We start from the raw sequence: 22,935 nt of genomic DNA on the forward strand, positions 1-22,935 counted from the left end.
ATAAAGAGGTGATCCCAGGAGATCATGTCAAAAGCCTTTTCGGCATCTAATGACAAGATAGCATGAGGGTCTTTATTCCCCGAGGCCTGTAACCACTGCAACACCAAAAGCAGCTTTCGCACGTTAAGGACAGAGTGTCTGCCCCATATGAAACCAGTTTGGTCTTTACTTATGATAGAGGGTAGTAAATACTTCAACCTGTCCGCCAGCAATTTAGTACATAAATCAGTATTAAGTAGGGAGATTGGTCTATAGGAGGATGGTAAGGTGGGGTCACGTCCCGGTTTCAGTATTACTTTCAGTAATGCAGAATTAAAATAGGGGGGTTGGGGGGCTCCCTTGAGCAAGGCGTTAAAGCAAGCTGTTAAGGAGGGCACAATCCTGGGGGCTAAAAGTTTATTATACTCGCTGGTCAGTCCATCCGGACCGGGGGATTTATTAGGTTTCAATTGTCCAATAGCTCTAGACACATCTTCCTCTGAAGTCGGACAACAATGCGTCCGGATTTACCCAAATCTATGGAATTTACTTTGGATATTAAATGTCATGCGCGTTTCTTCTTTGGACAGGAGAGTCAAACAACGTTTTTACTTGGGTGAATGCTAGTTTATGTGGCTGGGTAGGCGAGGATTTGAATTTGTGGTATGCTGAGGCAAGGTTAGATTGAGCCTCGAGGTAAAGTTTTGATCGTTCCCTGCAGGCATGGGATTTGATTTTGCTTCTAGAAGCAAAATCAATTAGAGAAATAGAAATCTCACTGTGTGTACCCTTCTCTATTAGAATATCTTGCAACTGCAGATAGACATGCCTGCAGCCTAAGTTTTCTATTTGATACTGACTAAAAAGCCATTGCCATCTAATGTGACTATATACTGTGCGATTCAGACTAACGTTTTAGTCTATTTTGACTATCGCCAGAATTGCATAGCATGCCCACCTCTTGTGTGCCTTAAGGAATACTGTGTTACACTGTACTGCCCAAATTTCACAGGCTTAGTCCCACTAGCAAGCACTATCCCACAGAGTTGTTTCACTGCTCTAGTACTGCATTGAATGAAGGTAACGTGCATCCATTCAGTGACAGTAGGAGGATGGGGGCAGCCCAGCAGCTGGAGGAGTAAAGGGCACTCCAATGAGAAACAGGAGTGACATGCAGTTACAAACTCTGATACTCAACAGGTAGAGAAGTTACCCATAGCAACCTATCAGTTTCTAACAAACATTAAGTGCATGCTCTAATCTGATTGGGTTCGATGGGCAACTTCGTACGTCCTCTATAGGTTTGTGCTATAAATGGAGTGAAAATGTATCAAATGTTTATAATTCCACAGCTGAGTGGCAGGACTACACAGCTTCCACATTTTTCAGTCTCGCAATGGAAAAAGGAGGGAGAAATAAATAAAACCAAAGACCAGAGCAAGTTGTAGGACTTTATTTTAAAAAACAAAAACCTACACTCAAGTTAATGGCAAGTCATGATAAAAATAGATGAGGGAAAATAAAAAGGAAAAAATAAAAATGAAGGACTGTTCTGAACACTCATTTATATTAAAAAAAATAAGCATTCTAAGCAAAACAAATAACAATAAATCTTTTACAGGCTCTGATTTTTAAAACAAAAAAACCTGCACAAGACTCCATTTGCTTTCTTACCAACTGTTTTGCAATTGCCATTATTAAGCTATTAGAAAGTCCATAGTGTAATCTGTTTCAAGTAAATCTTCCAAATGAAACCAAAGGTTTCAAATAGTTAATCTAAGTTTTCCACCCTCCCCCTCATTTCAAACAGGCTCCTAAATGCAACAGCGTCTGCATGAGTAACCCCGGGAACAAGGCAGGACTGCTGCTAACTTATGGTGCAGCAGTTTCAGTTCATAACGCTTTTATAAAAAGGATTACAGGTTTGGTCTCCATTGCACTCCTAGATAAGTACTCTTCACATTAAATAAAGTTCTGTGTTAGAAGCATTTCTTGACATAAAAGTTCAATGTTTGTTTCTTTTGTTTGCTACCAAGATAAAATGATTAAATACTTCAAATTAATAGTACAATAGCTATGGGCAAAGAAATAAAAAATAAAAAGAATAAAATAAAAATCACATTTCTAAAGCAAGATTAAGATTATTTCCCCTTTCAGAAATCTGACAAAGAAGAAGTCACATTTTATGTAATTGTCCAAACCAAAGAAAAGGATTGGCTTGAATGTAGTTTCACGTTTACTGGGAAAACAGGAGTCAAACTGACCCCCTCAGCTGCCAGACAACAGACCCCTCTTATCAACAGAACAGTGTTATCAGGGTAAGGGGATATGTCCAGATGAAAGGGAAGGGTACAATTTATAATTTTCTATTAAAATAGACGTTATTGCAAAAAAATCTTAACTGTAAAAACACACAGGATTTCTCTTTTTAATTCTATTATACAGACTTTTTTGAAAAGCAGATTTTTTTTTATGCCTGGTGCAAACCTCCCATCTAAGAGTACATAAAACCTTTGCAATCACAATTTCAGATTTTCCCACTTTGTACATATGTATATAACTCCTTGTCCATGGGACAATACTGAAGGCAGCATGGGGATGTTATTACCCACAATTTTTCCATCGGCTTTAACCTCTTTCTACACATTTGTTTCCCCTTAATCTGCTGCATATCCCCTTCCCATCTCAAAATAAAAGTTGATAAAAGGTAAGGCTCACAGCTCTTTATAAAATCTTTCTGAGGTGACATCCAGGCTTAAAATAAAATAATTAAAAACAAATTAAAAACATTGTCTCTTGCACTCATTAAAACTCATAGTCATCCTCTGCCATATCAATAGCCCATGCAAACTTCTCACGCTGTGTTTTGTTGTAGATCTTCTCAATAGGAATACCAAATTTTTTACACCTGTGAAAAACAAACATTGAATAATACAAATCAGTTACAGTTTAGAATAAAAGATCACTAAAGAAAAGCAAAAGATTGTCTTTGTTGGTGCACTAAGTAGAAGATATTGTATATATTGTTATAAAATCGAATATACCTTTTGATTACTATTAACCCCTTGAGTGGTGGGTTTTGCAGGGGCAGGACAAGCCTACCAGGGCAGGTTTGTCCCGCACCAGCAAAACCCACCACAAAACGTACTGCCACCCACCACCATCGCTCCCCCCTCTCATCTCTGCTCAGTCAATCATACGCCGGAGTTGGCCTGCCACAGCAGAAAGTGATCAGGTGGCAGGCTCGGAGATGTTAGAGGTGACTCTGGAGGACTCAGAGGTGACGCGCCAGTGGTGCACAGCTGCAGGCGCCACTGGTGCACCCCCTCATATTGGTGGTATGCACGGAAATTTTCTGGGACAGCCTGCTGCAACAGCGCAGCTGAGCCCGGAAAATTTCTGGTCATACCACTGAGGTGGTTAAATACAGTCTAAAGTGAATAGATGCTAGGACCTTCACAGGTGCCAAAGAGACACTCTCACTTTTCTGCTTTAGCTTTCTATCCTTATGGTCTTTGGCAGCACCCCCCCAAACTTCGATTGTACAAACGTGGGATCATACATAAGAGTACACCGAGTACCCACTGGTGCAGGATGTTCACATTTCCCTTATACATAGAATTAAAGATCTACTTGGCTAATATATTAAACAACTACAAGTTCCAGATACACATAAAATGAATGGAGATGCTGAAGAAAACCAGCCTTACCAGGCTACAGAGATTCTGGGGTCCAAATAATTTAGTTTTGAGGTTCCAAGTGCAATCTGTTTGTTCTCTTCTCGGTCTGTGGCTTGAACCTCTAATTTCATTAGTTGCTCCTCTACTCTTTGCAGAGCTTTCTTCTTGCTTTCCACTAGCCTACAGAAAGACAATTATTACCATCTCTTTATCTACCGGCAAAATATTGCACTTTATAATGTGGAACAAAAACAAGACTGCGTAAAATGCAGAGGCAACAGGACCAAAGAGGCAGGGACACAACAGAAATCACAATATATGGGACATAGCCATTAGGATTATTTTTTGTCAGATTGACAACCTGCTAGCACCCTACTGATTACTTGTACTATACAAAAGAATTAGAAAAACTGCCAAATATCCAGAATTTGTCTTTAATGCCGACTGGGCAGCTTTCCTAGCATTCTCTAACTGCAAGGAGATGGATAATCGTGTACATGTCAGGGAATTTGGCCACAACTTGTTTCACACACAGGAAAGAAACCCTGTGTATATAACATACTTTTTAGTTCTCTCATCGCGCTTGACCTTGGCATCTGCCTTTGCACTTTTCAGCTCACGTCTTGCATCTGCCAATTGATCTTTCTTAGCATCGATCTAAAATAAACAAAAAAAAAATTAAATAAATCTATCGGTACTTATGTAATATCTGGGCTCCCGTTTTTCTTATTAGACCACGTCCCCTCGCGGGGCTCGCTGCGCTCGCCACGCTTCGGGCACGGTGGCTCGCTGCGCTCGCCACACTATATAAAATCAACTCCATGCGTAATTGGATAGTAGGGGTATGAAAAAATGGGGTGCATTTATCATGGGAGCCCAGATAATACATAAGTACCAATCTATCTAAAAACACAAATGAGGCGGCTTCCAGTAAGTATGTAAACTGATATAAAAAAGAAACAAAGATTCCACATAGAGATCCTACCTTGGTCTGCAAGTTCATCATAGATTTTTCAAAGGTTTTAGGAGGAGCACGTTGATGGTTACACAATATAGCCACAGCTCTATTGGCACGATTATAAGATAAAATTTTGGCAGGAACATTATCATCACCTGCAAAAGAAGTGTTTCATGAAGTCAAAGCAACCAAACCACAAAAGTAATGTCAGGACTGGCAGAGATGGGTTTACAATATATGTCCAGCGCATATAAAGAATGGGCTTACTATTTGTGAGCTCCTTCAGCTGTTGCTGTAAGGTGATGGAGGCATTGTAGGTTCTGAATACTTTGGCTGTCAAGCCGTCCATCAGATCTTGAAGGTGCTTATTTAGAATGCTTGTCTAGGGTAGAGGAGAAAAAAAAAAAACCCTCTTGAAAATAGTCTAGCTTTCTAAAATTACTATAATAGCATTTGCAAATGTTCATGTCCCACCTGACACCCACAATGCTTTTTTTTAAAGAGATATAAATATAGCGATAAAGATATACATATTTAAAAACCAACATATAATCACTGTAGAATTTTTTTTTGCATTGCAACACAACTTACATTGAGCCTATCAAACAAGTCATCTTCAGGTTGTTTGTTTTCCATGAAGAGCTGCAAATTCTTGAAAACCTTAAAAAAAGAAAAAGTGCATGAAAGGACATCAGGATACAATAAGGACAGTAACAGGGCCACATTTACAATGAGATGCACTGAGTACAACCAGAGCATGTTGTCATGTACCTACCCTCTTTTCCACAGGCACCTTGTTGTAGTAGCGGATGGAATCTTTACCAAGGAAATCAAACTCCACCACATATTCCATTCCATCAATCTCTGGGTAAAGCTTTATGTGTTCTACTCTTAAGGAGCAGCAGCCTACAGTGTCTGCAGTCTCTCCCTCTTCCTTCTCATTACCAGCTCTCAGTGCAAGCTGGGGAAAAAACAAAAAAACTGTTCACTACGATACTAGGCAAGTTTTATTTTTCCGACAAAAGTTATAAAAAAAAAAACCCCACACACCACAAATCATGGAAAGTGTAAACGTACACTGGACATTATATTGCAAGTCTCTGTGCCCAGCATTGGCAAGTTAATGATGCCAACTGCCTAACAACCCTTGAAATCCCGTTGTCCCCACTTTGTAACTCTTAAAGAAAAAGATGGTACATTTATTCTGAGCAGGAACTCTTGAGGCTTTGTATTTCTGTAAAAGTAGTTCCCGATCCTATGCAACTAGAATACAGTGCAGCATGCTAGGCAAAGAGAATACAATAACACACTTCTAGTGTTCAAGTTTACATAATGAAACAGTCTGTAAAATAATGACTTGCCATGCGAGAGTTCATATTACACAAATAGGTCACCATACATTAGTGGTCTAACAATGTAATACGTGTTATATCAACATTATAAGCTACCAGACCATCACTGTCCCTACCTTGTCTATAAAGTACAATGCCACAGATCTCTGCCTGGCCTTCATCTCCTTGGATTTCCAGTCTTCCCGGTAAGTGTTACGGATCTTCTCAACACATAGCTTCAGCCTGCGGGCAGTCTCATACTTCTGCCAATCCTTCTCTCCCTAGTAAGAAAAAACAAAAAACACACTAATAGCGTTAAATACCCTTTCTAAAGTGAAAATATAGAGCGTGGGAAACAAAAGTCATAAGATGAAACAAAAAAACACATAAATGTAATAAGTGCTATCTTACCTTAATACGGGAACTGGGATTCAGCATTATGTATTTTATGGACCCCTGGATGTTTTCAGTCCAGGACACTAACCAGGTGACCTTGTTATCATGTCTGACCTCCTTCCACTTGTGACCAGATGGAGCAGTGGGAATCTTTGAATCTCTAGGGGAAGGGCACAGAAAAAAATAAAATAAAGAAGGTTGGCCAAACAATCACCACCGTCTAGCTGTACATTTAAATGGCAACCCAAGGAGCGGAATCTGTTCAAGGTTATCTACTAGGAGGGAGTGGACCAAAAGGGAAATATGTAAGCCACCCAAGTATATTTTAATTATCTAATTCTTTACTGAAGCCTCACTAATTTAGACAATGGTCAGTCTCTCAAGGCTTATTCAAACAGGAGAACTAGAAGCATTTTCTTAGACAAATCCAGCACCATGTACCAGTCTATATAGTTCACCACTGCCGATCACCACATACTTGCTGCAGTTAATGATAATGTTCTCAGGCATAATCCTCCTCTTCAGCTTGCCCATTTTTGGATGATTTCCTCTGCCTCTAAACAAGCCTGGGGGTTCTATCCGGAAATTGGCGATGCGTTCTTTGTGGTTGTCCATAATACAATAACCATATTCCTCTACCAATCGCTCATTCTCTGCTTTTATTTTCTACAGGACAATTGGGAGAAAAAGTTAATGTAAATACACTTTAATTGGTACTTGTTTCCTAGCACGGCGCCAGCGATAAAAATTGTATCCACCGGGTCCTAAAAAAATCACGTCCATCGCATGCAACCAAATCGCATGCGATGGACGCGATTTTTACATTGGAACCAATGTAAAATGGTCCCTGAGCCCGAAGCGTGGCGAGCACAGCGAGACCCACGTGGGGACGCGCATTACTTCACAGGTATTACGCGTCCCCTCGCAGGGCTGCGCTCGCCACGCTTCAGGCTCGGTGGCTCACCACACTATATAAAATCAACTCCACGCCGACGTGGACAGTGAGGGTATGAAAAGGTCGGAGGGCGCGTACCGCTGCGCTCGCCACACTTTGGGTTGGCGTGCATCTTGGGGTGGCGTTAACAATGGGGGGGGGGGGGGGGGGGGGGGCATTTCACATACTAATTACCCATCAGGGTGGGTATACAATCAAAAATCGGGTCCATTGGGCCAGCTAACATTGTTCTTTATGTAAAATCGGGTCCATCGCATCGGTCGCATTGTATGACATTATAATGGCATAAAATGGACCCGATTTTACATAGGAATTTAACATTGAATATAATGCATTCAATGTTAAATCACGTCGGTCGCATCGCATACCTTAAGTTAAGGCATGTGATGGACGCAATTTTTAATTGTCTGGAAAAAGGCTAAAAATAGCCCAAAAATTGCGTCGGTCGCGTCCATCGCATACCTTAACTTAAGGTATGCGATGACCCACGACGGGAGCCGTGCTAGGAAACAAGTACCCTTTAATTTAATCAATAATACCACCACCTATTCTGTATATATTGCAATATAGCCTACTTTACAGTTTGTAGCAACTACAAGCTCGTAACACATTGTGGCTATAAACAAAAAATCAGTGCGCTCTAAGAGGGTGCAAATCAGTATTTTTTACAGTAAAGTGTATACAATAATTTTAGGGAAGACAAGTTACCAGTTTCTCTTCCTTTGTCATTTGCTTTCTGGCCTCAGATTGGGCTTTGAAGTACACGCTTAGCTCATTAAAGTCACACTTGTTCAGGTTGGTGAGGAGATTTCGTTCATCAGTGGTCATTTCCTAAAAGAGGGCAGAACAATGGTTACAGCTGTTCCCTAAATAAACTATTTACATAGAGGAATGATGAGAAACTATAGGTACCTTCTTCCAGTCTTTAAAGAAGTTCTTCCTGAATATGTCCTTCGTAGTATATTCGTGATCCAACATTTTGGCAAAGAAAGTGGCTACCTCCTCTGCTTTTGGACTGAGCTTGATGACTTTACCTATGGTCAAACCACAGAACTTTTAAACTTCCTTCAAAAGTGACTATGCATCGGTTATCAAGTGCAAGTGACCCCCAAAATGCTTGCATTAAGTGCCCCAATGAGCAGGAGGAGTATAGAAGTAATTTGTCTAGAGTCAGACACCCAGTCATACCATCATAGTAAAATTTCACATTGTCTGGGAGGGGCTCATATGGCGGAGCAAACACGGGGCCTTTGTGTTCCAGGAACTTCCACTTTATGCCATCGGCATGACGTTCTTCTTCCCACCTGTGATGAAAAGCAGCCAATGAGCAGCAATTACAAATATCAGTTAAGATTTATAGACCAGTAGAGTCTATAATTCTATTATTTCAATAATAAAGAAAAACAGGTTGTGAGCAACTTCTGCACTACAGGTTGAGTATCCCCTATCCGAAATGCTCGGGACCACGAGCATTCCGGATAGGGGAATATTCCGGTTTTTAGAATAAATTGTTTTAGCCATACTTACCTGTCCCCTGATGGTGTCCGGTGGTCCCTCGGCGTCCACGCAGTCCACGGGCGTCCACAGCAGGCCTCCGGCATCTTCTACGGGTCTCCAGCGGTCCCAGGAATGCATTGCGCGAGTGTGCGCGCGCACCGGTGACGTCACCGGCGCGCGCGCACACACTCGCGCAATGCATTCCTGGGACCTCTGGAGACCCTGGAGAAGATGCCGGAGGACTGCTGTGGACGCCCTGGGACTTGGTAAGTATAAAAAGAGGGTTAGGGAGGGTAAAATAAAAAATAAAAAAAATCTAATGATTCCAAAAACCACGGTTTTTGGAATAATTCGGATAATAGATATACGGATACGGGATACTCAACCTGTATTAATAATTTTAAACCCATAGCATCTTATTGGTTGATATTTATTTAAAGTTCACAAATAGGGCAGGAAGAGACTACCAGCTAATAACCAAAGTTGTGGATGTCTACCAAAAAGAAATCATCATAACACACTTACCATTTCCATTTTTCTTCCTCCACCTTTTTCCCCTTCTTTTTCTTAACCTCTCCCACTTCACCTTTGATTTTATTTTTCTTAGGTTTTACATCCTAGAAGAAATGTATATGTTACACCAAGGAACGGCTTGCCTGTAACAAGATATCTTTATCTGAGATACAGGTATCTTTACCTCCTCTTCCACTTGTTTGCGTTTCTTGCCTTTTTTAATATCTTCAGTTTTAATTTTCTTGGGTTTATAGTCATTGCTGTTGAGAAAAATAAGACAACATTAATTGAAAAATAGATAACCACAGTGTACAAATATACTTTAACCATAGCCCATAAAGTTTAGTAAAGTCATGAAATATAAAAAAAAAAATAAAAAAAAAAATGCAAGTTTCTCAGGCCCAGGTGTATCAAGCTTTAAAACGTGATAACGGAGAGTGATAAACAGCCAATCAGCTCCTAACTGCCATACCACAGGCTGAGTTTGAAAAATTACAGGTAGGAGCTGATTGGCTGGTTTTAGATCACTCTCCACTTGAGGGCCAGATGTATCAAGGTTCAAAAACACCTAAACAAAATTTTACTTCTAAAACCATTATGGAACCCAAACCCACACATACTCTTCATCATCTCGGGCTCTCTTTAGTATCTTGTTATGCTGCTTGGGAGAGATGGTGAAGCCTTCATCTTCTGGCTCATCCTTAACACGAGGAGGACTAAGGAAGAGAACAGTTCACTATAATATAGCACTGTACTTCATACAACAAATTAGCCACTAACAAGCTATGTGCAACAAGGGATTAGACAGAAGTTAGCTCTTAATATGAAAAGCAATAATTGCAGCGCTACTAAAATGTCACGTGCACCGACTACATCTGTAGGTTTAATAAAACACAACATTGAAAATGTATTAACCTTATGCTACCTATTTATTATTTGAGCGGAACCGCAAAATGTAGGAGTGGGACAAGCCATGTCGTTTTTTACGATTTAAGAGTTGCACGCAAGTCCACCACTATTGCACCCGCATTGCATGAAAGAAATAAGTAACGGCTAGATGAACATATAAAGAGTTACGGGAAATCTATATGACCACCACAATCCACTTGGTTTTATAAAAAGCCATCAGAGCACACTTGCAGCAGCCTATGGAGAAAGAAGCATCTAAAATCCATGTTGGATCAAAAGCGCAAAATGCCCAGTTGCCATCCAGTTCCCCCTATTCTCCCACCAAAGGAGCTGCAACTCAATTGCCCATAGACACTGTGTTAGATACAAAGCATGCAGAGTGCTAAGAGTTACAATAACCATCAAAAAATTGCATCTAAATCTGCACTAAAGTACATAAGGTTACAGGTCTACTTAAGGTTCTTAATATAATGTAAACATTAATTGGCCACCAACAAAATTAACTAGAATGAATGTGTGTGCACGCGCGTGTGTACATGTGGTAGGTAATAGATTGTAAGCTACACTGGGGCAGGGACTAAAGGTGAATGTTTAAATATGGTCTGTAAAGCGCTGCGGAATAGGTGTGCGCTATATAAATAAATCAAGCTTACCTAGAGAAACCATTTTCCTTCTTCACCTTGATACCATCAGAGGATTTTAGCTGCAAAATACACAAAAAATAAGCTCAGGTTCCCTCTCCAACAAACCAGGTTACAAAAATTAAATGAATGTGGCAGTATTAACCCAGTGCTTACACATGATATTGGAGAAATGTTATAGGTTATGTCATCCGTGTGGCGGCCATCTTACATGCAACTATCTTTTTAATTGGGATGGTAGTCATGAAATTCTGCATCTGTCATCTCACATTGAATGAAGGTGCGTTAAAAGGAAGAACACCATTAGACATTCTTGAATTTAGACTGAGTTTTCTTTTTGCAGGTATTGACATTAATGCTATATTACATTACCAAAAACATGCACTGAAGACCCACCTGTTCAAAGCGTACCCTTCCACAAAACCTAGTAATGAGGATGCTCTCTACCTGCCAACTCATGCCTTGGATATCCCTGCCTTCAGGCCTCCCTGTCTGTACCTCATATCACCTGTCTGTCTCCCCCTCTTGCTTTGCAAGCTCCTTGGAGCAGGGCACTTTTTCCTCCCATTCTCACAGCCCTATTCTCTCACACTTCAATTACAACACTCTTACTCCATTGCCATCTAGAACCATAGCTCTTCCAACTTGTGATTGTTCATCTGTACAAATGACAACCCCCACTCCCAACAACTCCTACGTAAACAACTTGTTTGCTTCCAGACATCAGCTGTGTGGTGGCAATTGTAAACTGTGCTCCGTTTAGTTTTTTTAATGCCTTTTTTTTTTTATTTTATTCTTTTACATTGCAACATTAAACAATATCCTTTGCAATAGCATGTGTGCTTCATTCTCCAGATATCAGTACACTCTCAACATGTTCTGCTTGTGCTAGTGCCATTACGGAAGGTCATAATATAATTCAGTAACACACCTTTTCCTCCTTCCTCTTCTCTTTATCCCTGTGTTTTTCTTTATGTTTTTCTCCATCTTTATGTTTTTCACGGTCTTTGCGCTTCTCCCCATCTTTATCCCGATGCTTTTCTCCATCTTTGTGCTTTTCTCCATCCTTATCTCGATGCTTCTCCCCATCCTTCTCTCTAGGTTTCTCCCCATCCTTCTCCCGATGCTTTTCCCCATCTTTGTGTTTCTCCCCATCCTTCTCCCGATGCTTTTCCCCATCTTTGTGTTTCTCCCCATCCTTCTCCCGATGCTTCTCATCCTTGTGTTTGTCTTTCTCTTTGTGTTTTTTTTCAGAGGGATCTTTGTGTTCACTGATAAACAGACACAATTAGTTGTTTGCCATATATGAAATGACACAGCATTTGCTCATGCCAAAAATACCCATATTAAAAAACAGGATTGGGATTGGGGGGGGGGGGGGGGGTGGCAGGGGACAGATAGGCAAACTTATTCAGCTAACAACCAAATGAAGTATGTTAAGATTGACACTTCAAAGGATGCCAACATATGGGTGACAGCTTGCACTGATATGGAAGTTACAGGGCAAATAATGCTGAAGTGAGAAACGGACCTGTTGTTGTGCTTGGATTTTTCACGATCTTTGTCCTTCTTGTGTTCTTTGTGACGATGTTCCTTGTCTTTCTTGTGTTTATGGGAATCTGACAGGCACAAGAGAGGCATATTAAAAAACGGAATAAAATATAGCGGAAGCATAAATGTGAGAGCAGATAACAATCACTGTGCCCACCCCGTCTGCTCTAAACACAAACAAACCATGGTTAATTTTTGTCAGGAGCAAATTATCCACCGGTATATTTTTGGATTGTGGGAAGTAACCAACACAAGCACAAGGGGGATATACAAACTCCTCACAGGTTTTGTATACAATCAGCCAGTTTATAGTATAGCGTGTCAGGCAAACGGAGCTGCTACTTTACATAGTTTTGAGAGAATTTCTTTGAAGTGCTAAACAAATGTAACAGTTTCTGATATAAATTCCAATGAATCATGTAAATCTCATGTATGGTAAGTATGGTACAGTAGAGTGCAAATAACAGTTGAAAATGACCTTCAAGTCCCATTTCATCCTTAACGGAATAAAGGTGCCGGGTCTCTTATTTATGACCCAACCCTAATGAATACAACTGACATAAGATAATAGGTAGTGTTAGTTCCCATTAAGATTAGATACAAACCACTTAAAGCCAGCTGTGTTAAAATAGGTTTAATTCCATAATCGGAGTAGACCAGTTTGTGCTTAGGTTGATAAAGATGAACATTAATTTCAGACATGTATAAATGCAGTCTGAAAACACTGTACACTGCTCTGCCTTTTACTTGCCCGGGTGCCACAATTTTAACCATTAAGAGGTTAATTCTACTTCTGACATTACCTGTAGATCTAAAATCTTCCAAATGCAGCAATTTCACCAAGATTTGTTTAGTAACTTAAGTCACTTTTAGACATGCATTACATTTCTTCTAATTTATATCCCGTCTGGCAGCCAGACAAATGGTCAAACCTGCTACACGGAAAGGATCAACTATGCTAAGTGTTTGAGGCATTGGCAGAGGGATGTGGAGCATAGGTGGTCACAAGACCCATGATACATGATGTTTTGAGACCCTCTGAGCTCTATCACACTGCATACAGATTAGTCTTAAGGTGCACATACATGGTGCAATGATCGCACCCGTTATGGGCAGGATCGCAACGCATGTGATGCGATCAGAAGGTAGTACAAAAAGTATGTGTGGCACATACTTTTTGTACTGTGCAATGAGATGCCCGTGGGAGCGCGCATCGCATTGGTGTATGGGCACCTTTATAGCCAGCCAGAGTTGTGTGTGTGTCATCAATTCTACATTAGGGCCATTTCAATGACATACAAACTTCTACAGATGTCCTGTAAGACCTAACTTTTTTTTTTTTAAAGTTATTTGTAAATATAAAGCGCCTATTTAGGCTTATTTTGTAGGTAGAAAAAAAAAACGTTATACCCAAAATAAAATCACAAAATTTAGTGGTCACATACAAGCAAAGTCCAACACAAGTATATTAAAAGGGAACTTCTGCTTAATAATTGCCCTCAACTGCAAACTAGGGGCCTGTGTTTTTCTTTTAGGACAACAGAAAGAGCTAGAAATTGACTTGATGACCTATGTTGAAATGCCCATATTGGGCATTACTACTTCTTACAAGAAAAACATCTCATTAGGGTGCACCAAAGTACACAGATACTTGGTGTGCCCTCATGGCTGCGTTCTACTCTGAAAAATATCACTTATTTAAAAGTTTTATAGTTAAAAATAAAAACGTATTCATTATTTTCCTATAGTCAAGTTCCAGAGGCAGTTTACAGATATTGGAACAACAAGAAAAATGACAGAGTGCAAATCTATTTTAAACAAGTTGCGAATCTGCTGCTGTCCTTAAAAAAGGGGATACTCCACCCCTTAAATTACAGACAAACAAAACAAAAAAAAGTGAAGACATCGCTGATTCGGAATGAAATCTTACTAAAACATTTTTTTTTAGGTACTTGTGTAGTTTCACGGTGGCAGCTTACGCTACGTTTGAAGCTACGCTAATAGCGTAGCCCAACGGCTACCTTACTTGTGTAGTTTCACGGCAGCAGCCTAAGCTACGTTATCAGCGTAGGCTGCCGCCGTGAAACTACACAGGTAACTACCGTACTGTTGCTGGGAACTGCATCTCTGTCCCCAGCGTCTCTGGCAAGCCTAGTCAGCGCCAGAGGGGATCATTGTGGCGCCGGCGGAGAGGCGCTCCAACTATTTGAGACACAGGAGCATCTCAGACGCTCCAGTATTGAGACGCTCCTGCATCTGAGTAGCTATTTCGGCAGGGTACAGCAACTCTGCCGACAGGGTTAGGGGTTCTGTAGCGCGTGCATCTCCTGTCCAAAGAGGGGGTGTGGACGCAAGTGCATCTCATTCACAATGAAGGAGGCATTTGCCAGTGCTCCAAATTACATACTGGCAAATGCCTCCATTTGAAACCCCCACTACTATCCACGGCAGCTGGAAGCGTGGCGAGCCCCGCGTGCGGACACGTTACGTGTCCTTCTGACCTTTTCATACCCCCACTATCCACGTCCGCGTGGAGTCGATTCTATATAGTGTGGCGTGCGCAGCAAGCCCCGCGAGGGGACGCGGATTACATGTAAGTTAATCCGCTGCGCTCACCACGCTTCGGGCTCGGTGGCTCGACACACTACATAAAATCAATTCTACGCCGACGTGGATAGTGGGGTATGAAAAGGTCGGGAGGACGCGCAACGAGTCCGCTCGCCACGCTTTGGGCTGCCGTGGATAGAGGGGGTGCTTCAGGAACACATTCACACCTGCCATATCATACATCTGAGACCGTAATGACGACATGTGTTAACTGGATTTTAGTTAATAAGAATTAAAGCAACTTAACACATTACAGTACAATCAGTACTTCTGACTGACTACGCTAACCGCGGGAACACTGCGCTACTTCTGACTGAATTTTTATTTTATTTTTATTAACAGTACATTCCAAATCAGTGCGGTCTTCATTCTCTTTTTTGTTTTGCTTATCAGATATTAGAATAGGATTTGAGTTTTTTTTTTTTTTTTAATCACCCGGTGTTCACTAGTACAATCTGCATAAGATTCAGATGCGATTACAATAGACTATATAGTGCAGATCTGCACTATATAGACAAAGCTTGTTTACTAAACTAATTAATAGTTTGTTAAAGACATTTTGGGAACAATTGGGCACCCACTAGAGAATACAGCAGGCGCACGCATCTGCTTACAGCCTCCAGAGGAGACAAGCAAAAAACACGTCTAAACCTCATTTAAACACTGCCCCAATTGAGTAGACACTGCGTGGATAAATCTGATGCTTTTGGGAATCTGATCGGAGCAATAAATGATTCACTCTGGTGGATGCCCATTACATTGGAGTCACAAAAAAAAAAAAAAGATACCTCCACAATTAAATTGCCACCTATAAGACAACCAGTATTCATATTCTATAAATGGATCAGAATGTCTATAATCACTTGCAGTGATTGTGATGCTGCCAGTTTACTGCTGTAAGTGCAAAATCAATGTATCACATTTCATGCAATAAATTGTATACCTGCATTAACTATATTAGGTGTTACAGTCTGAGGGGGTAGTAAAATCAAAAACATTCATGTACTAACATGTCAGATCTGTAGTTTCAAGATCAAAGGGTCCCAAGATACTGCTATCATTCAAGCAGCTATGGAAAAAATAAAATAAAAAGGGAACTTGCAGAAGTTCAGCTTTACATTTAGGGGGAGGACTACAATGGGAACAGTCAAGGTCACTAAAAGCAGCAGGTTAAGCTGACTATGAACCTAAAGATTTATTGTCCCTTCTGGCTGCTTGAAACAAAACTGGTAAATATATGAGAGCAAAAGACAATTGACCATTTGCTCCGAAATGCCAGAAGACTGACAATGATCATTTAGACAAATTGGTTAAATAAAATTAATTTTACAGATTTGATTGACCATTTGACAGTTTTTCAGTGTTTGGGAGCAAATCAATTGTCGCTTGCACCCATATATTACCAGATTTTTGTTCCAACTAGCTTTACATGTGTATTGAGTACTGTGGACCAAGCAAGAAAAAAAAAAAAAACCTGAATAATTTTTTATTTATTAGAGAATCATTTTTAATCCAGAAATGAATAAAAGCAGCATCCGAAAACTTGTGTAGCAGCCACTAAACATATTGAATCAGTACTATCACTCTTCCTTCATAGGATAAAAAGCACTGCTCCCAAATACAGTTGTATTTCTAAAGGAGCTCATACACGCTCCGATCCTGGAGGTGCGATGTGTGCTTTGAGGTGCGCGCTCATCGCACAGTACAAGTAGTATGTGCAGCACTTGCTTTTCATCACATCGCATGCACAAGTCATGCAATGCGATGGATGCTATTTAAGCCCAGAACGCACGCCGGGATTGGAGCGTGTATGGGCTCATTCAGTCTATTCTTGTCTAAATGGGTGTATACATGGTGATATTGCCTTCTGATTAGATTACAATTCGATCGGGATCAAATTGCACGGCAAGCAAAATGCATTTGATTTTGACTATATTGCACAGATCTGTATAGTCTTGCCCACACAGTATTTTGCTATTCGGTATAGACTAAACGGGAGCACGCATCAGCATAGAAACAGCATTGAATGCTGATTCCACCTACATATATATAAACAAAATAAAAATAGTCTGAAAATCGAACCATGGGTACACCCTATTAAACACAGATTGTATGAAAGTGCTTTTGTAGCCCGCATAACTGTTGTAAACTCAATTAAAAAATTACTTCAAACACATAATTGTTACAAGAGCCCAAACAGTAATGCTAGAATACATCCATATGCAGGCCTCTCAAGCTAAAATTGGTGCAGAGATCAAAAGGCCTGTTCACAGAGATTGCGCAGAAAGAATCACGTGTCCCATGGAGAGCATCTCAATTTCTGTCAAGGGCTGACTTTTCTGTCATACAAAATCCATTTGTGCCTAAACTGGATGTTAGCACTGCATTAGTAACCGCTGCCAAAAGACCCATACTACCTTGTTAGGGTATGTAGCCATTATGTCGACATGGACTAGGGGCCTTATTCTGGTTCACTCCTTCTGGCAAATTCCTTCTTAGATGGACAAAACCATGTGCGCTGCAGGTGGGGTAGGTGTTACTAGAGAGAGAGTCAAGCTGTGTACACATGGTGCAATAATCACTGGCAAAATGGTCGCTGAGTGATCATATTGCCAGCAATTTGTTTGTGCTGCAGCAATAAATCGCCAGGTGCACGCTCCCATATTCAGCCTCCGAATGGTCGCTGGAGCAAGCTGTTTCCCCCTGCAGAGTCTCCTGTTCATCAGCGACCATCTCTTGTCGCTGATGAAAAGGGAGATACTGAGCAATATAATGTGTACACCGCTTTAGATTTGGGTGGGGTTTTCTTCAAAGTGAGATCTATATTGCAGTGTAAAAATAAAGCAGTCAGTATTTTCCCTGCACAGAAACAAAATAACTCTCCCAAATCTAAATCTGCACATTTTACATCTGCCCTTCTGCAGTGCACATGGTTTTGTCCATCTTAAAAGGAATTTACCAGAAGGAGTGAACCAGAATAAGGCCCTAAATGTCAACAGAGTTGATCAAGGTCTTTAATGGTACTGAATGTCGACATTTTCTCACACCATCTTGCTAGTTTGGGTAGATAAAAGCACTCACACAAATGTTATCATTGCTTGAAAACTCTAGAAGGCACCAGGACAGTGTGAGCATAAATATATTTTGGGGAGCTTGTGTAAATTATATATTACAAGCTGGACGTGCCCCCCCTGTGGGCGGTGACACACCTGCAGCTGAGACCGCCGCTCACCGGCGTGATGCGGTGGGTCTGGTCTGACATCACCTGGCAGCGGGAAATCCAGGCAGCCAGCTGCATGCGCAGGAAGGGGGTAAGTTGATTGCTTCAGTTTGGTGCTATATATGTGGTGTATTGACACAGTCTTCTTTGTATGCAAAAAAAGTTCTTGAAAAAAGTCTGACTGACTGAAACATCGAACCCCTTGGTCAGGGCTGGGCAATTGCGGCCCTCCAGATGTTGAGGAACTACACATCCCAGGATGCTTTGCATTAGTTTTGCTATATGGCCATGCTGAAACTGATGCAAGGCATGCTGGGATGTGTAGTTCCTCAACATCTGGAGGGCCGCAATTGCCCAGCTCTGCCCTTGGTGGTCTGAGAGGTTTTTTGAATTAGCCCTGCGAGTGCTGCCCACCTTCCCTACATGTAACTGGATTGCATCTGCACCCTGGAGGGCACCCGGGCAAGTAAACTTTCCTTATTTGTGGAGAGATAGATACTATATGTACAAGTCACCCTCGTTCCTAGAGACTAAGCAAACCCATCTTCCTGAAACCTTCTTAGTTATGGATGTGCAGGACAGTCCGGAAGGAAGTATGTTTTAATTACCGACCCACTTAAACCGGATTAGCTCAGCGTACATGTGCCGCCCCCCCCCCAAAAAGGAGGCAATTATTTCCCTACAAACTGAGCCCTAATAAAAGGATACTGCACATAAGCTGGTTTCAATAAATATTTAAGATACAAGTATCTCAAGTGAAACAAACAAGACTTTATTCACAAGTCTCAATTAAAGTTCTGAACCTTTCAATACAACCTACTATTTATGAAAACCCCATACTTACAATGCTCACCATTTTTATAGTGAGTATTATACTCCCAGTGTGGTGCTATTTTTTACCGTTGCCTTTAGGTCTCATTGGATACTTTCCACATCTCACAGATGTGGGTTAACTGTCAGTGCTGTTTGAGGGGTTCCTTTGTCAATTCTTGTTACATTACATATTCATTCCTTTTTAGTCTGGCAAGCTATACTCGAATTCAACATTCTCATACAGCAATTGTTAAGCAGGCAAATCATTTTTCTGCCAAAAGGCCAGAGAAAGTTACGATTTTCACGACATGTTGTAAAACTGTATCATCACCCAAGGATGAGTTTGAGTTAAAGTGTACTTACAGTTCTATGGCACCAGTTTACACAGGTGCAGTATGTAGGATGTATGGCTAGGTAGATTTCTCAGAGATTCTACTATTTAATATGGTTGTGTGACCTTTCCATTGACATATACACAAGGGGAAAACATTTTTTTTCCCCAAACTTTAGTATAATAAATGGGGGCAGGTGCAATATCTTCCACTTCACCAGGCCTAATATATCTGCCCCATGAAGCCCATCAGCTATTATCCTTTTTCAAGCACTTGACTGTCATTTGTTTGAAATGTGACAGTTTGCACTGATCAGTTGGGCACCATTTATCATAAGTTATAAGTTTTAACTAGATAAAAAATAAACGTATTGATAAATTGATCTGTGGATTTTGCAGTAAGAACTACTTGCCATGGTAGTATTTCACACCTCCCAGTGGATGTGCATTATAAATAGGGGTACAAACATTATGTATTGCTGCAATACATAATGTATGTTTTGCAGAAAAGACATTTACAAAAGTCTTAATGCATTAAACAGTAATCTGCAGTGCAGGAAAAACTAGTAAAGGTGTGTACACACGTACAGATCTTCTGTCTGATCTATCTGGTGGGAACAAAAACCTGGAAAAGTATGGGAGCATATGACAATCAAAAGTTTCCACCCAAATGCAGGAAAACAGAAAAAAAATATATGCATTGATAAATTTGTTATATCAGAACGATTAAACAATTTGTCTGACTGATCACTGTCTGGGAACAATTTTTTGATTGATGCTCCCATACACTTCCAGGTTTTTGTTCCCACCAGATAGATCAGACAGAAAATCTGTACATGTGTACGCACCTTAACTTGCACTAGTTAGCCGCTCCATTCATATTGGCACTCAGGGTACTTTTGTAACTAGTTTACATTCAAGTCTGTAGACAAGTAACCTTTAAACTTGTATTGCTTATCCTCAACTAGATATATAACTCCTAAAGCTACAAATATCTTTTGTTAGAGAAATGTTGTTTATTTTTTTCCCAAAAAGCCTTAGGGCTCTCTCAAACAAAAGATTCTGCCACTTTTTATTTAACCACCAATAAAATACAAAAATGTCAATGGAATACTTCATCTCAAGGGGTCCTGGTGGTGGGAGAGGGAGAAAAGTTCAAAAAAAAAAAAAATAGTTTACACCCCGATCCCACAACCAAGCAAACTGCAGTTTTCAGCCAATTGCTTTAGCTGTCAAAGTTTGTGAAAAAGTTCTTATAAAAGTAACCACATTAATACTATTTTAACCTACATGTGAAGCAGAATATACCTAGTTAAACCAATATAATAATGTCCCTTTTGGCTTAAAAATTGCAAATGGGTTATTGCTTTGGTACAGTAAGCCATTAAAATAAAGTATTGTGGGTGACATACTAAGTAAAAATTACCAACTGGACCATTTTACATGTCGCCCATTTAAGCATTCATTAGTATAAAGGCCATTTATATACTACCTATTGTTACAGTGATGCCAATCTATGTCCATTTAAGAAATGTATCAATCATACATTTATAGTAGAGAGCATGTGACAGCATACAGGACAGAAAGAAAGAAGAAAAAGTGTATAATAATCGGAATAAATGGCGTTCCTGCAGGCAGCAGCAGGCTGAGGGGTGTCTGTAGCTGCAGATGAGCAGCAGCCATGTCAGCCCCGCAGCCCAGGCCTGAGACACACGCACACAGCCTCCCTCACACACAGGCAGCAGCGAGAGAGAAAAAGAAAATGGCGCAGAGACTAAGTCCCCACCGACTGAAAGCCGACTTTCAGACGGGAAAAGCGGTGGGGAAACGGGCTCAGGTGCAGCCGGGGAGGCGGTGGCCCGGGAGATCGGCTCGGGCTGAAGCAGAATATGAGGTTTATTTGGGTTGCCGGGGCCCGATGGAGGAGATGCACAGGGCTGTAGGTGAACAAAGGAGCCAGTGAGCGAGCAGACGGGACTTAGTCTCTGGACGCCATGTCTGCCCTTTCTAGAGGAGGAAGGAGAGTGAGAGGTGGGGGAGGGAGAGGCAGGAGCAGGAAAACAGGGGGCCCACACCCCATGAAACACTCACTACACCCCACATTCAGCTCAACACACCCGGCTACACCCCAATATTAGCAGAAACCCGGAATACTCACCATTCGCCCGGAAATTCGCGTCAATCTACGGGAAAAATGGGAGAGAGATACATCAGGCAGAGAGCTCACAAAAGCGGGGCTAGTACCCTGCCAGAGGGGCTACCCGTACCCCACATACCCGGGTAGGGAGGGAGGGGGGGGGGGCAGCTACACACATGGAGGTAGAAGGGGGGGCTGTGTGGGTGGCCGGTTTGGGGTGGGAGGCATTGCCGGGTGACCACCCGCTGCTCCAGCTGGTACTGTAGCCGGTCTAAGGGGGGACTCGTATGTGCCCCAGTTACATTATTAGGGGGGGGGGGGGGGGGGTGACCGGCTACATGTAGACAGACACCACTTTAAGAGCAGCCCTACCGGGGAGGGGGGGGGAATGGGGGGCTACGCTGAAACATTTGGGGTCAACTAGAAATTCAGCATTGGTGCCGATTCAGCCCAATGCGCTGCACAATGGCATACAGCACCGGCTGTAGCACACACCATTGTGTGCCTGTGAGAGGGGGGGGGGGGGGGGGTAGTGGGGGGCATTGCACGCCGGCCGGCTCCAAGCCTCCCGGCACAGGGCACGCGGGCTCATAGAGACAGCCTGGGACTCCCGCTGCTGGCGCATGGCCTCTAGGCCGTGTGGCTGGGGAGGAGGTCTGGGGGTTACGATGTGACCCGGCTTACCTGTGAGTCGTTATGGCCTTGATCCCCACTCATCCTCACGAGGTACCGGTGGGGTCAGTAGGTGGGAAGGGTGGGGGTCTTGCGCTTGGCAGGGAGCACAGATGCTGCTATACGGTGGGAGGACTTCTGAGCGGCGTATGTACTCTCCTAGTGTGAAGCAAGGAAAGGGAGCCGGGCACAGCCAACAGCAAAATGAGAGTGGGCAGAGCCACTCAGCGGATTGTGTAACAACTAAGTCCCGATTTAGCGTCACTGCGCAGGCGCAGCTGATTTAAAAGGACTAGGAGGAGCATGTGCCTCGCACGCCGCGCCTCTTCCGCCTCTCTCAGCTGCTGCTCTCCCGGCGTGGCGTAAGCCGCACCGGCTGGTGGCTGCAGCTGCTGATGTCACATTTAGCTGTGGCTCCTTGCTGTACTGTGTTCCATCGTCACCGCGTCACTATTGCCCGCGCTGGCAATGGCGCCTCCCTAATAAAAAATAGTAAAAAGTAAAGCTGCGTGCTGCAGCACCCACAGCTCAGTCCTGTTACATGGCGACAGCTGACCTATAGAGTTATTAGACATACTTTGAACTGAAAGCGTTTCGAATTCTAGTTTATTATATGAGACAAGGCTGAAGTTAACTTCCAATTCGTCCAGGTTCTTGTTCACTTCTTATTCGAGCTCCAGCTTCTTATTCAGGATATTCATCTTTACAAGGGTTAATGAGTATTGGAACACAAATTTGACACGAG

The 22,935-nt window shown here is 41.9% G+C and overlaps 1 protein-coding gene across 1 annotated transcript; it reads right to left on the reverse strand.

The window, feature by feature from the left end:
- Positions 1 to 1,416: 1,416 nt before the first annotated feature.
- Positions 1,417 to 22,445, reverse strand: TOP1 (DNA topoisomerase I). The gene is made up of 21 exons (XM_083147710.1): positions 22,203 to 22,445; positions 21,540 to 21,564; positions 12,391 to 12,478; positions 11,791 to 12,130; positions 10,872 to 10,921; positions 9,930 to 10,025; positions 9,494 to 9,569; positions 9,322 to 9,413; positions 8,488 to 8,603; positions 8,212 to 8,333; positions 8,008 to 8,130; positions 6,823 to 7,010; positions 6,360 to 6,504; positions 6,086 to 6,229; positions 5,393 to 5,578; positions 5,209 to 5,277; positions 4,885 to 4,999; positions 4,645 to 4,772; positions 4,222 to 4,316; positions 3,690 to 3,839; positions 1,417 to 2,887 (listed from the first exon to the last, which is right to left on the reverse strand). The coding sequence occupies exons 1-21, from the start codon at positions 22,233 to 22,235 to the stop codon at positions 2,785 to 2,787; spliced, it is 2,484 nt and encodes an 827-aa protein (XP_083003836.1). The 5' UTR covers positions 22,236 to 22,445; the 3' UTR covers positions 1,417 to 2,784.
- Positions 22,446 to 22,935: the final 490 nt, after the last annotated feature.

Source organism: Crinia signifera, chromosome 6 (genome assembly GCF_055691185.1).
Source record: "Crinia signifera chromosome 6, ASM5569118v1, whole genome shotgun sequence".
Taxonomy (NCBI): Eukaryota; Metazoa; Chordata; class Amphibia; order Anura; family Myobatrachidae; genus Crinia; species Crinia signifera.